We start from the raw sequence: 15,370 nt of genomic DNA on the forward strand, positions 1-15,370 counted from the left end.
CTCCATCACGCATAACGGTTACTTGGGAAGGCAAACACCATCACTCTGAATGTGCCCCCCTTCCTTCTTCCCCCAGCTTTATAGGGTGAGCATGACATCGTATGGTATGGAATAGCCCTTTGGTCAGCTGGGGTCAGCTGTCCCAGCTGTGTCCCCTCCCAACTCCTTGTGCACCCCCAGCCTACTCGCTGGTGGGGTGGGGTGAGAAGCAGAAAAGGCCTTGACTCTGTGTAAGCACTGCTCAGCAGTAACTGAACATCCCTGTATTATCAACACTGTATTATCAGCACAGATCCAAAACACAGCCCCATACTAGCTACTATGAAGAAAATTAACTTGATCCCAGCAAAACCAGCACATTCTCCACCCCTTATTCCATACCATTTACGTCATGCTCAGGTCCCACGCTATCCAATACATTCTCATTAACTACCAGTCCCCTTCCCATCCTTTGATATAATACACAGATACCCTTTCCTTAGTCCATTTCACCGTTGTGTAATGTCTGTTAAATGTCCACAAATGTCCATTGGGTTCATTTAGTCCACGACTTTGGGCTTCATCTGTTATGGTGGTCACTCAGGACAGGAGAGGTGGTGTGTTGCGTGGAGTTACGAGGCACCAAAGCCAGGTCGGGTCACTGCTGCACTTGCACTGCTTCTTGTAAGGCTTGTCTTCCATTGATTCAGGTGGTTCCTGCTATAGTAATTCCTATAACATGCAACTCAGATCATGGGTTACAACAATTTAAAGGTATTTCCATTACAGTCTCCACCCCTGGCCCCTTTGGGCCAGGTTATAGCATTTGACATTGCAATGAACTCCTGCCCTTGCTGCTAGCCTGGCTGGCAACAAGGGGTTCCTGCTATAGTAATTTCCATAACATGCAACTCAAATCCCAGGTTACAACAATTTAAAGGTATTTCCATTACAATCTCCACCCCTGGCCCCTTTGGACCAGACCATCGGGTTTAACGTTGCAATGAACTCCTCCCCTTGCCCCTGCTCCAGCTTGGACTTATCCACAGACTGCAGTCCCTTAGGGGTGTACCTGCTCCAAGTGGAGCCTTATCTATGCGCCACGGTCTCTCCAGGGGTATACCTGCTGCGGCATACACTTATCCACAGCCACAGTTGCTGTGAGGTGCACCTGTTCCAGCGTGGCCTTCTCCATGGGCCACAATGCCTTCAGAGATATACCTGCTCCAGCGTGGCCTTGCCCACAGCCACAGTCCCTTCAGAAGTAAACCTGCTCCAACATGGCCTTACCCATGGCTGCCGTCCCTCCAGGGGTGTACTTGCTCTGTCGTGGGCTTATCCATGGCTACGCGCTTTGAGGTGCTCCAGCATGACCTCATGCACAGCTACTGATGCTGCAAGGTGTGCCTGCTGCAGCATGGACTTATCCTTGGGTCACAATCCCTTCAGACGTATACCTGCTGCAGCACAGACGTAACCACAGCCATAGATGCTTCAAGATGTACCTGCTCTGGCATGGTCTTATCGACGGCCACAGACACTTTGGGGTGTCCTGCTCCTGCGTGGGCCCATCCACATTCATCCCTTTGAGTTGAGTTCATACTGGAGTTCCAGCCTGTCCAGTACCGCAGCACAGAAACAGCAGCGATGCCCTGGCCATCTGCCAGCCCAGGCGCATGGCCATTGCTGTTATCAAAATGTTGCCAGGCACAACAGAGTAAGATGATAAGCAGTACAGCAAGCAGCGAAAAAGCAGCCGCTAACGAGCCCTATACAGTAAGGCAAGCAAGCCCCATGGCAAGCACAGAAGCCTGCTGATTAGTAGCTAAACAGCAATAACAGCTATACATTTGATCTAGCACGTTCCAGTCAAATCTGTCGTTATCTCGAACGCTTCGAGCCCTACGTTGGGTGCCAAAAAGGACTGTCGTGGTTTAACCCCAGCCAGCAACTAAGCCCCACGCAGCCGCTCGCTCACTCCGCCCTGGTGGGATGGGGAGAGAATCAGAAGAGTAAAAGTGAGAACACTCGTGGGTTGAGATAAAGACAGTTTAATAGGGAAAGCAAAAGCCGCGCACACGAGCAAAGCAAAGCAAGGAATTCATTCACTGCTTCCCATGGGCAGGCAGGTGTTCAGCCATCTCCAGGAAAGCAGGGCTCCATCATGCGTAACGGTTACTCGGGAAGACAAACGCCATCACTCCGAATGTCCCCCCTTCCTTCTTCTTCCCCAGCTTTATATACTGAGCATGACGTTGTATGGCATGGAATACCCCTTTGGTCATTTGGGGTCAGCTGTCCCAGCCGTGTCCCCTCCCAACTTCTTGTGCACCCCCAGCCTACTCGCTGGTGGGGTGGGGTGAGAAGCAGAAAAGGCCTTGACTCTGTGTAAGCACTGCTCAGCAGTAACTGAAACATCCCTGTATTATCAACACTGTATTATCAGCACAGATCCAAAACACAGCCCCATACTAGCTACTATGAAGAAAATTAACTACCCCAGCCAAAACCAGCATACCTCTTTTAATGACTAGTGAAAATGAGACGCATAGAAAACTTAGGCTTTTAAAATTTTGCAGAAACAATTTTTTTATTTGTTTTTGTTATGGATTTAAAATCAAGTCATTGCCATCTTTTCTTAGTATCCTGCAGAAATAAGAAAATACGATTATGATCCCAATTTTGCAATCAGAGGACTTCATTATGATGTGCACCGGGTACGTATAAATAACTTTGTGATGAGTTATGTAGTGCTGAGAATGTAGCCAAAGAAAATAAATAGGGCTTTTAAGTCTACCAGCTTTTCACGCTGTGTTAATGTGTAAGGATTTTGTTTCATATTTTTTCCTCTTTTGCGTCAAGCTTGATTTTTTCTTTTTTTTTCTGTTTTTTTTTTTTTTAATAGCTCTTAATTATAAAGTGTTTTGGGTGTTTTGTTCTCATGGTGGGCAGGGGGAGGGAGAAAAACAACTTAGAGTGCAACAGAATAAACCTAAGCAGGCATCTGCTAGTAGGAAAAGATATTTCTTCATGACCTGGCTCAGGTCACTGGGCAATGTCTGTGGTGATTTGGCAAGCCCTAGGTAAAAGCCATTGATAAAGTATTTTGGAAGCTATGAAGGAAGTTGAAGTGAAGGTGCTCAGGCGTTCCCAAGATGGAGAGATTATAGATAAAGTTGCTTTGATTTTTATAATTTCATGTCAAATAGTTGACATGATAAAAACTGATTTTTTTTTCCCCCCCTGCAAGGCATTATTAATGAAGATCGATGCTTTTCATTATATTCAGCTGGGAACAGTTTACAGGTATGTAAAATTATTTCCTATTTATAATAAAAGTGTATACTCTTGTTTTTTGAATCTCTTAATTGCATTTATTAGCGTACATCTTAGGTTCATATCAGGAACCGCGCACTGAAAAGCAGAGACATGAAAGAATATCGCAGTCTTACTGGAAGGGGGTTTCTTTGCACCTCTGTGTACGCACAGACACGCGCACGCGTTTACCGACTGATACGGTACAGCTGATGCCCCGGTTCGGAGCTGGGGAAGTTGGCAAGCCAGTTGGTCACATAGTGCTGACTCACTTTGTTTCCGGCTGTTAAATCGTGCTGAAAGACATCTAAAAATACGCTGATGACTTCTCCGCTGTTGCCTTCTATGTAAATAATTGTCACAGGGTGCCTGTTAGCCTGTCTTTAGTGCGGTTGCAGAGACACTTGAGAGGTCTTACTGTATTTGTACAGGCCTTTTAAGTTTGGACATACCATTCTGCAAGTATGATGTGGTTGGAGCACAACTGCTTTGTGTCCGCACAGCCTGACACTTTTTCAGCTGATTGAATTGATGTAAAATTGGTGATCTCTGTGCTGCGCTTTATTACATGGTATAGACTTACTGTATGTGATCCTTGACAGGAGAGTTTTTAGTACGGCTCAGTTGTTTATACTGAGTTTATACTGAGTATAATGTGTATAACGTTTATACTGAGTATAATGTGTATACTGAGTATAATGAGTATACATGGTATAGACTTACTGTATGTGATCCTTGACAGGAGAGTTTTTAGTATGGCTCAGTTGTTTATACTGAGTTTATACTCAGTTTAGTATGGCTCAGTAATGAAGCGGTATGCATTTGACAGACATGAACACCGCACTTGGTACCATATTTTAAATTAAACAACAAGCCTGAGCACCTTTCTTAATGTCATTGGACAAAAAGTTTTCTTTTGGGACCAAAAGGTAATGCACCCTTGAGGTGATTTACTATGGGGGTTAGCATGGAACTGTGTGTGGTAGTATGAAATGATGATAATGTGCTCATTACTGCTTTTTGTTTGCCAGGTGGGCAGATAGGTAGATGATTCAGCCTTAGTCATTGATCTGTTCTTTTATGACTTAGTCTGAGATGCCCTTTGGGAGATGGGAGAGGAAGGGAAGGAAAGTGAAAGAGGAAACAAGATGGCATGGGTCCAGCATTAGGCTCATACTGTCAACATAGTGGCTGTCTAAAGCTGCCAAAACAATGCGTGTTCTGTACGTATCATGAGAGTCCAAGTGAAACGTCATACCACTTATTTGTGTGTTTCATACATGCTGATATAGAATAATTATTGTATATTTCAACTGACAAAACCTGTTCCTGTGGTTTTCAAAGGAATCATTTATGCAGGGCTAGGAGGGAACCAGAGAACTCAGAGTGAAGGTCGCTAGCTGTAAGATTCATTCAAAAAATCTGTCACATTTTTACATTTTTCACTGTGAAAAATGCTAGTTTGCTAGATTAAAGTGAAGTAATCAAAGATACATTTATCTGTAGAGTTATGTAGTAGAAATACTAAGAATGGTATGAGTGAGGTATGGATGGAAACATGTACGTGTGAGAACACTGGAAGAAATGTTGATAGAAGGGACAAAAGGATGGCATGTGTTGGTGGTACCTGGGTCAGCTGGTCATCAAGATATCATCACATCTGCACGCTGTTTCTCCAAACACCTGTATGGGCGTAAGGGGAGCAAAAAAGAGGCTGAAGGCTTTGAGAGAAGGTGGCAGGAAGAGCAGTGGTATTACTGGAACTGTATAGTGACCTAGATGAGAAGACGAATGGGTGGTGAGTCCATCAGCGGTGTTGCCTTATGACTCAGAGTGGGACAGAATGAAGAGGCAGAAGATCACAGTTGCTGTCATTCGCTAGTACAAAAGGCACATCCGAAGCCAGCATGTGATGACTGATCAAGAAAACTCTAGAGGGGCGTTGAGATTAGTTGAAGAGCTGGTATCCCTTGTTCTCCGCGTCACCCAAAGTAATTCTGGACAGACTGCTAGGCCACACGTCTTTGTACTTGTGAGTGTGTGCGGGGGAGAGAGTGAAAGCTACCATTTCACTCTACTTTCTCTTAATTTTGTTTAAAATGAGTACCTTTCTCTTCTATACCAACACTGAGCTTTGCTGTCAGTTGCTGCATATCTGCCATTCTTAGTTTTAACCTTCCACGTGCTCTGTACGTGTGTAGGACAATTATACCGCTGAAAGTAGCAGGACTTGCCCAGGTGTACAGCCTCATTTGCACTGAGAGGTGTAAGCCATTCCGGTATCCCTCTAACAATGCACATCTCCAAGAGCAGCAATGGGAGCACTGCTGTAGGTGAACTGTGATGCTTTTAGTGCTGTCTGTCCATGCGGTGAGTGGAATAAAACAAACTTTGTAGTTATAAAGCTGGACTGTGAACTGCATCAAGACTATGGGTCTTTTGGTAAAACTAATCTACAGCTTTGCCTACACAATTGTCTCTCCTCTCTGGATTTCATGTGTGTCTATTGTCCCCCTCTTGACTTGTGCTTAAGTAGCTCCTGATCTACAAGTGTTTTCTTTAGAAGTATTCAGGTACGACTTGGCGTAGCTCTCTGCAGACTGGAATATGAGTCAGTCCTTCTTAATTATGCTTGTATTACTCGGTATGTGTTTAACAACCGAAGGTTGCATTTCTTTGTGTTTCCTGCTGTGGAGTGGGTGACGCTGAACTCTGTATGGTACAAAACCGAATTATTATCTGCCCTGTTGGTGCACATTGCTAACTTGAATGCTGGAGTCCTACCAGCAGTAGCACAGAGCTATGTACAAGTCGATGTAGCATTGAGAAGTGCAGTAAAGGAACTAGTTAACGTGGGACTCTGCTACCGTAGCAGCCCTGAGGAAGTTCATGTATCAGGCCCTTCAACTGCAAAGCTGGTGTGGACACTAAACGCTGAAAGTATTAGGCTTATTAATGAATTAATTTATTTTTTAATGCCTCACAACACTTTGGGGTAAGACCAAGAAAGGGAGGCACTGAAATAACTGTCTGTCTCACAAGGCTGCAAAACACCATAAGTAGGCTTGGAAAAAAGGGACCAGATGATCTGGTTTTCATTTGTGTTCTTTAATCTTAAGCAAAACCTCAACAATTCTGGTCCTCTGGTGAGGATGTTTGCATGCCTGCAGTGTTTTAGATGCTTTAGTGCAAGATGCTTGATACTGTGAACTTTCAAAACCAAACCAAACCAAAACAGAGCCTTTAATCTTTTAATAGCTGATAAAGAAACTCTGGGGAGAGATGATGTTTCCTTCTTCCCCATTTGTTGTTATATTTTAATATTTTAATTACTTGTCAACAATCCTTCAAGTAATCTTAAATTTTGGGAAACTGAACTGTTGATACAGTTTAAAATAAATTCTTATTTAGTTAAAGGTTGTGTGTTTTTCTTTCCCTTGAATCTTCAAGGTCATGCTGCAGAATAATCTGGTTTAAACACTATCACATCATCAGTGCTGTATGAAACAAAGGCAGAGTGAAGAATTACTTTGTGTTAAGAAACTGGAAGCTCTAACTACTTCTTACAAACCCTGGAGGCATAGTTTCAATGGAGACTAATTAGCTCTTTTCCCGTAAGAAAGTAAAAAGGACTTAAAATTGGAATGTGTTCCGTGTGCGTCAGCCTGTTAAAATGTTACTTGTTCTGTAAGGATAGATGCTGTTTTAACTTACAGACTAAAGTGTTCCTATGACATTATTAGTATTTTAATAAGTTCCAGATCTAAGTGTTAATCTGTCAGACTTTCATTTGGTAATTACTTGAAAATTTTGATCTGACTTTTGAACTAAAGCTAATGTTGTTTTCCAGAGGCCTCAGCGTTGTCCCAGATGAAGAAGTCATTGCAATGTATGATGGTTCCCATGTCCCTTTAGAACAAATGAGTGACTTTTATGGAAAGGTAAAACCACAAACTGCTCTTTAAGAATGATTTTTTTTTTTTGGATGGAGGTAGTGGTGTTTGCATTTTGTTCTTTTTCTTACCAACAGTTACATTTTCTCCATACATGATTGACTTATAGTGCTAGATGTGAAGTTTGCCCTCTAAGGTGACAAATATCTTTTCTTTCTCCCACTTACTGTAGTTTCTTCTTTCACTGTTCCCTTGCCCAGTCATACAGACAGAGAAGCGGAACATAGAAAAATCAAGTGACTTGCTCAGTGTTGCACAGCAAATCTGATAAAGGCTGGGAAATGAACCATATCTGGTGCCTTACCCCGGCTATGTACTGCTTCCCGGTGGTCTAATGGCTTAGCTGATGTAGCAGCAAGTAAATGTATGGAGGCATCTCTTGCATAAAAGCTGGCAGAGGGACAGCCAAGAGGATTTGACAAAAGATGAATGATAAAAGAGAAAGCTTTTAAGTTTAGGATTTGACTGTGGGGAAAGTTGATCTTCTTGGTGGTAGGTTCCTTCCTATTTCCCAAACCCCTTTTACTTATGGATGTTAATTCCATGTTGACTGTGGAGCATTTGTGCTGTGGAGCATTTTGTTGTGCTCACACTTGTTCTTATTTTAAGGAGCTGAACTTAGAATTCCCAAATCTGGTCTCTGCAGCAGTTCTGAGTATTGCCCTGGCATTCCCTGTGGGATGCCTTGGTCTCTGCAGGTCTGTGCTTTCTTTGATCTTGGAAAGGACAGCGACAGGAGAAGAGGCCATGGGCACAAACTGAAACACAGGCGGTTTCCTCTGAACACCAGGAAACACTTCCTTTACTGTGAGGGTGACCAAGCACTGGCACGGGTTGGTTGCCTGATGGTTGTGAAGTCTCCATCCTTGGAGATTCAGAAGCCATCTGGACAAGGTCCTGGGCAACTGGCTCTAGGTGGCCGCGCTTGAGCAAGGGGGTTGGACAAGATGACCTCCAGAGGTCCCTTGCAACCTCAACCATTCTGGGTTTCTGTGATCTTGACCAGTGTGCTGTCTTGAGCTGGTTGCTTTACCTCTCTTGTTGAGAAGTATTTCGTTTGTATTTGCTCTTGTATAATGAGATTCTCTACTTTTGTGAAACTTCACTGTAGTTACAGCTTTTGCAGACTAGAAATCTTTTCCTCTGTTACTGCATTAGTTATTGTAGATTCTTACAACTTTCTATTCTCTTTTCAAGGAGGTAAATTGTTTTGCAGTCCTAGTCAATATTCCACTTATTAAAAAAACCCAAACCAACAAATAACAAAATCTCCACCCACCATCACAATACCCAGTGCCTCTTATTTATAGAAGTGCTGACTTCCAGTGAAGGCTTCTAAGTCCTTCTGTTGACTTTTAGCTGTCTTTTATGTGTTGATGAATTAAAATACTGCTCTTAAGAGTAATGAGTCACGATTAATTCTTAAAACAAAGCCAACACTTTTGTTGGAGTTATTTTATTGAAACTCTGTTAGTTCAAAAAGAATCTAAAGCAATGCAAACAGTGATGGCAAAAGCTCAATATCTGCAACTAAGCTGAAGTGTTTATACTGAATGAATGAAAGTGTTCTGAGAAACGCCTGACCTTTTTTTCTTTTTTCTTCCCACCCCTGTAGAGCTCACAAGGAAATACAATGAAGCAATTCATGGATATATTTTCCTTGCCAGAAATGACACTCCTTTCTTGTGTGAATGAATATTTTCTGAAAAACAACATAGACTATGAGCCTGTTCATCTATACAAAGATGTCAAGGTACTAGCTTTGAAGATTTAGGTAAACCTCTACGTTTGTGCATCTTCTCTGTGGGCACTTCAGGAAGCTTCAACCTTTTGCATCAGCTCCAGTGAAATACCTCAACTTTAGGTTTTGTATAGAGTAATTATTGCTATACAACCATAAAAACATAAGTAAAATGAAGGTAGACCTTGGAAAAGAAACAGAATAATTTGAAATCTGTTTTAAATCTGATGTTCTAGGGCTGTTGTTCTTTTTGTAGGTTTGAGGGGTGGGTAGGGGGAAAGTGAAGAAGCTCTTGTATGTCGATAAAGCTTCTTTTGATTGTTATTAAAGGTATACTTTTCTCACTAGCAGGAATTGTAAGAGGCTATAGGAAATTCCAGTTTGGAGCTTTCAGTTGTACGGCCTCTGTATCTTCTCTGGTATATGATAATTTGCTGTCTCTTGCTTTTGGCATATCTATTTTGCCTATTTTTCTCTCTTCTTCCTCCCAAAAAATCTAGTAATAATAACTAGAGTAATTTGACCCTCTTGATTCCTCAGGATGTATCCTGCAGAGGAGATAATTTTATGTTATGGTTGTTTAAGAACAGAAGAGGTCATGCCCAAGTTGATGGTATTTGCCTGCACAAGCTTTCCATCGAAAACCTTTTCCTGTCCCCTTGTTGACATGTATTAAACTTGTGTCGTTGTTCAGTATATGTGATGCACTTGAATGTTGAATTTCTTACTTTCCCAAGTAGATCAGATGGGTTTTAAGAAACTTTTGACCTCCAGAGTAATTTTCCCTTCTGCCTATGGTTACATAGAGTCAGAAGGCTAGTTCTTGTGGTTTCTGCTGAAGAGTTTGTAGAAACTTCTGTACTGCTCAGCATTACCAACATTTTGGAAGCCCTGTAGTGGCTTTTTTTGAGGATTTTTAGGACATACTCCATCTAAGTACCAAAATGGCAGTACCACTGTCCTAAACAAAGCGATGTGGTGCAGAGCTGGCTCAGGAGAGCTGCCAATGCCTTCAGAGTGCCTTATGAGTACTTTGCTTAAGCATTTAGCTTCTTTCATCTGTTCATAAATTTCTTTTTTAAATAACCAGGGCATTTGTGAGTGAGCGTAATCTAAAATCTGTCTGACTTAAAGCTTTTGTTGGGTTTTTTTCTTTTTTTCTTTTTTTTTTCCAAGAGGAAAGGAATGTGTTCTGCTCCAAAGGTCATTGGAAATCTGTGATGACTCTGATTCTGCAGAGGGCTTTCACCCCACTTCACCCTTGTGAGCGCCCTTTCGCAGTTGTTATGTAAAACAGCCCCTGTGCTATACAGTTTTGTACTTCGGAAAGTATGAAGTTAGTTTCTTGGAGGACAGGCTTACCCTTTTGTCTACTGGTGACATATATATATAAAGACCATCACATGGCATTTCTGTAAAGTTGAAGGTGTGATTCAGAGAAAGGAATTGTTTTAAAAACAGATTACTACTGCTATGCAGTGAGCACGGTTTTTATACTTGAGAAGATTTTTCAGTTCTTTAGTGCTCTGTTGCTTTCCTGACAGGATTCAATCAGGGATGTCCACATCAAAGGAATAATGTACAGAGCAATTGAAGCAGATATTGGTAAGTACTAATGAGATCATCTATCAAAGCTTTTTTCACTGATAGTATAATGATCTTTCTGGCTTCCTTATTTAAGATTACAAATTCTAAATTTTAAAGCTTGAAAGAGTTATTTCCACTTGTCTAAGGTGCCTTTGTTAAGTATAACCTCATGTTCTGAACCCTTGGTTGAATGCAGAGAAAATTTTGTGAAAAACTTTTTCAATTAATATTGTATTTTCCACAATCCTCACAGAGAAATACATCTGCTATGCCGAACAAACTCGTGCGGTGTTAGCAAAGCTGGCTGATCATGGCAAGAAGATGTTTCTCATCACAAACAGTCCCAGCAGCTTTGTGTAAGGAAACAGTTGTTTGCTGTTCAGCTATACATTTTTAAAGGATGGGGAGGATGAAGTTCTCGAATGTAATACATATATTGCACGGATAACGGCACCTTTGTTACGCATCACTGTTAATATCCCTCTGTCCTTTTTAGGGACAAAGGCATGAAGTTCATAGTTGGCAAGGACTGGAGGGACCTCTTTGATGTGGTCATTGTACAGGCTGATAAGCCAAACTTTTTCAATGATAAGCGAAGGTGGGTATTTAGTCAGTAAAGAGTGATTCAAGCAGCTTATTCCATATAAGGCTATAGAGTGTGTTATGAAATATTTTAATTTGGATGCAACGTAAAATTAAATCGTATTTGATGAAATCCTGTTTAAGGTCATTACAGAATGCAGCAACACCCAATTCTGAAGTCCAAATATTTACCATTTCTTACCTAAGAAAGTTCCAGTAGCTATTACAGGTCTACCGGACTGAGTTAGGGTCACAGCAGCTGTTTTTAACATCTTAGCTTGTAAGTTGGTGAAGTCTGTTCCTTTACTAATAAACCTGAGAAATTTTGGTGCCTTTCAGAATCAGCCCCTTATCTGGAAATGTCTTTCATTGCTTCTGCTTTTGTTTAGTCATACGTGATACTTAAAGGGCAGACTGGCTGACAGACTGGAGTATTTGGACTAGTTCTTCAGTTAAGTAAACACATTTGTAATGTGTATGTACTACTCTTACACTTGAAAAAGACCTATTCTTTTATGTGTACTTATGATTTGAAAGTGAGATAGAGGAAGGTGGGATTTTTTTTTCCTTTACTTTTTTTCATTTAATTTTAAAAAGAACTTTGCTGTACGTCTTGCCCCCAGTCCTCTGCCTCTGTTCTGTTGTACAAAATGAGGTATTGGGCAAGATTTTTACACCTCTTCTTTTGTGTTCTTTTCTCTCCTTAATGGCAGACAATTCACACTGTTTCTTCCCCTCTGTCTGGGATCCCTGTCTTAATTATCGACAGTTGTTCTCCAACTCTGTTGTAAATGTCATAGGTACACTGGATAGATACATTGCATTTCACTGGCTAAAGCTGAAGTTTTGGAGCTTTGCTTTTTCTGTCTATTACAAAATGTTGAGTTGCTAGGGAGCATGTTTTCCTTCTGAAAGACAAATATTTTTAATATTAAAATTTTAATCTCCTCTTAAAAAGTGACAGAATTTCTACAGCAACGTAACAATTGTGTATAATTCTATTCTAGACCGTTTCGGAAGGTGAATGAAAGGGGAGTGTTGCTTTGGGACAAAATTCACAAGCTGCAGAAAGGTCAGATTTACAAACAGGTATGCTTTCAATAAACTCTTTCAGTTCAGATTTAATACCTATTTCCTAGAATCCCAAGCTTATTTAGATATCATAAAGGCTTCTAAAAAGTAGGTATGCTTTTAAAGAAAATTATTTTAATGATCGAAGCGGTACAAATTAATTGTTGGTATTGTATGTCTGCAGTTTCCTTGCCTCTTGAAGTGATAGTATTACTGAAATTGCCTGTAAAATTTGGGATTCATAATATATAAAATGAGGACAAGATTCTTGATACGAAAATATTTTTAGGGGTATACTAAATTCCTTTTTCATGCCTGTGAAGGTGCAAGTTGCATGCCGCTACAATGTGCGTGTCATTGTTTCCGCAGGGTAACTTGTACGAATTTCTGAAGCTTACTGGCTGGAGGGGCTCTAAGGTTCTCTACTTTGGTGATCACATTTACAGTGACTTGGCAGTAAGTAGTTTACTTTCGCAAAATAGGATTAAAGATGAGGCTTTTTGTTAGTTTTCCTCTCTTCCTCCCCAGTGATGCAATATAACACACTTTCATTTGAGATTTCTAAATACAACGAAATTTGAGTTGGTAATGAAGCCATATTGCTTTTCTTGCAGTGAAGAAAATTGGTGCTGTAAAAGGCCGACCATATTTTCGACCTGACTTGTAGCATTTAACTTGTTTACAAACTGCGCTCAGGAATGTGTGAGTTTGTATTCCTGATCCAGATACTGATTGTGTCAGCTGTAACAGGGAGTAAACACAGATATCCAAACGTACAGGATGTGGCTGGTCTGGATGACATTTACTACCAAGTGTAATAAGAGCTGAATGAACTTCTGTTTTGAATGCAGGAGGCAATCTTCCTGTCACTAATGGTAAACTTTCTTTCTTCCTGAGATCTTGCTATGGTTTGTAGCCCCGCTATCCAGGCATTTTCTTACTACCTTACGAACAAACGTACTGTTAACTCTTCCTTTAGAGTAAGTGACCACCGCTTAACTCTTTTGTAACTGCATATGGCTGTGTATGCCTGGATATGTATGCCTGGATATGACTTTCCACTGCCAAGCTGTGGTAACATGTTTCAGCAGCAGCAAATGTTAACATTTTTGCCCCAATCTGCTTTTGAAAAGAAAAGTAAGTTTGGGTGCTTCAGGAGGTGAGGGCCAAAGGAAAGAAGACGCAGCTCTGTTCCTCTCTGGCACAATGGAGGGGAGAGCACAGGTGGCAGCTGCCTCCTCCTGTACTTGTCGGGAGGAGCTCGAGTAGCTGGCGGTCCCGATAGGAGCCTTCCGTCAGCTGAATGTATGGGTGAATACCACAAACCCAACACACGGTTTCCTCCAGATACTTCTGACAGCAGCAGAGGTCTCATCTACAAGAGGAATTTCCTGCTGGTTTACATCTAATGAATTAGTGCTTATTTGCAAGTGCTTATGTGTTCTTTAGCTCTCTCTCTTTAAAAATGTGGGATTTGAAGCTTACTCTGAAATTAAAATCTATTGCCTATTGGCACAGTTAAGTCCCGCTGTTTAATATTTCTGTGTATACATAAGAAGCAATCAAATTAGTGCCCCTTTGGGATAAACAATGGTCAAATTCTTCAGTTCTTTTAAGTAGTTCTTTTTAAGACTAATACTTGTATTTTATAATTCTTCTTGGTAAATAGGATTTGACCCTGAAGCATGGCTGGCGCACTGGTGCAATTATTCCAGAGTTACGATCAGAGATTAAAATCATGAACACAGAGAAGTACATTCAAACCATGACCTGGCTGCAAACCTTGACAGGATTACTGGAACACATGCAGGTTTGTTCTCTGTGTGTGTGTAATCGGCTCTCTGTAGCAGAAGGGATCCAGCCAAGTTTCTAAATGCTGGGCATTGACGTTGCAAGTGCTTTCTGTCTCATTAAAGTTCACCAGTTTGACTGCAGATAAATAAATGCAATTATTTGTGTGGCTAGATAGTAAGTTTTACCAAAGTCTTGTTCCCTTCCTCCACTTGCCAGCCTGGATTGATTCCTGCTTTCAGTTGTTGAAAGTGCATGGGGGTATACTGTATACTGATTCTGTATACTGATCTCTGAAGCATTGCTCTTGTCCTGTTAGCTGGTAAGGGTTTATTAATGGAAAGGCTCATTTACGAGGGCTTCCTTAGTTACCTGTCATCCGTACTTCACATTCCAGGTTCACCGTGATCCTGATTCACAAATGATTTTAGAAGAATGGAAGAAGGAAAGAAAGGAAATGAGGTAAGACATGCAGGATGAAGAATTTGCAATATGCTTCATGGTAGCCAAGTGTTCTATGTCGAATCTTCCACAGGTTTCTTCAGAATTTCTATCCATCCCTGATTTGTATTCCCGGGTAGTTACAGACCTTCTAAAATTATCTGCGTAAAGCAATATTCTAACGGTGCAACTCTTCTCTCCTCTGACCCTTTGTGCATATGAACCCTTTTCCCCTGTTCCCCTTTTTTGGAACAGATGTTAGTTTTCTGCATGAAAGTGTAACATCAGATCAAATACTCTTCCTTCTCATCTTAGTTCCCCTGTCCCTCTATGTTCAGCTGTCACCATTGCTATTGATGACACAGCTGAACTTCTGCAAGATTTAAAAATGTGTTTCTGTATCAAGACTTAGGTCACTTCTTCAGGTTTTTTAGATGATTTCTTCAGATTACATACAATACATCTTAGAATATGCAGAAACTGGGCTCTGCACTAGACTGGGTTTAGCAGTGGACTCACCACAGAGATAGGTAATAGGGCTAAAACTCCTAAAAATCTACTATCGTGAAGGAGCAATCCCTAAATGCAGGGTGTGGGTAGTGCAGAGTTGGCAAGGCCAGCAGCTGTACCACCAGCAGCCTTCCCCAGAAATGTGGAAGTAAATGAAATGGGAATGATACTTCGTAGTGACTAATAACAGAAGTTAATTCCAAGATGTGTTTAAGCTTTTTGGGTACATTAAGCCAAATCTTTGCATTTTTTGAAAAAGTCTTTTATCTTTGGGACAAGTGGATGCCATTAGGATTTAGATGAAGGCAAAAGTCTTCTTTCACAATATCTAGAAAGGAAAGCTTGAGATGTCATGTTTCTGAAGTCAGAAACAACTTATCACTGGTTTTAGTGGGAGAAG

The 15,370-nt window shown here is 41.1% G+C and overlaps 1 protein-coding gene across 3 annotated transcripts in view; it reads left to right on the forward strand.

Annotated features, from left to right (window-relative positions):
• Positions 1–15,370, forward strand: part of NT5DC3 (5'-nucleotidase domain containing 3) — a 42,828-nt gene that overhangs the window by 24,031 nt on the left and 3,427 nt on the right. For all 3 annotated transcript variants that reach the window (XM_075502717.1, XM_075502708.1, XM_075502699.1), the window contains 11 exons: positions 2,622–2,696; positions 3,230–3,285; positions 7,145–7,235; positions 8,863–9,000; positions 10,533–10,593; positions 10,829–10,931; positions 11,072–11,173; positions 12,165–12,246; positions 12,598–12,684; positions 13,898–14,038; positions 14,417–14,481. In XM_075502717.1, coding sequence (XP_075358832.1) covers positions 2,622–2,696; positions 3,230–3,285; positions 7,145–7,235; positions 8,863–9,000; positions 10,533–10,593; positions 10,829–10,931; positions 11,072–11,173; positions 12,165–12,246; positions 12,598–12,684; positions 13,898–14,038; positions 14,417–14,481 — 1,001 coding nt within the window. The remainder of the gene's footprint in view (positions 1–2,621; positions 2,697–3,229; positions 3,286–7,144; positions 7,236–8,862; positions 9,001–10,532; positions 10,594–10,828; positions 10,932–11,071; positions 11,174–12,164; positions 12,247–12,597; positions 12,685–13,897; positions 14,039–14,416; positions 14,482–15,370) is intronic.

The sequence above is a fragment of the Mycteria americana genome, chromosome 1, assembly GCF_035582795.1.
Source record: "Mycteria americana isolate JAX WOST 10 ecotype Jacksonville Zoo and Gardens chromosome 1, USCA_MyAme_1.0, whole genome shotgun sequence".
Taxonomy (NCBI): domain Eukaryota; kingdom Metazoa; phylum Chordata; class Aves; order Ciconiiformes; family Ciconiidae; genus Mycteria; species Mycteria americana.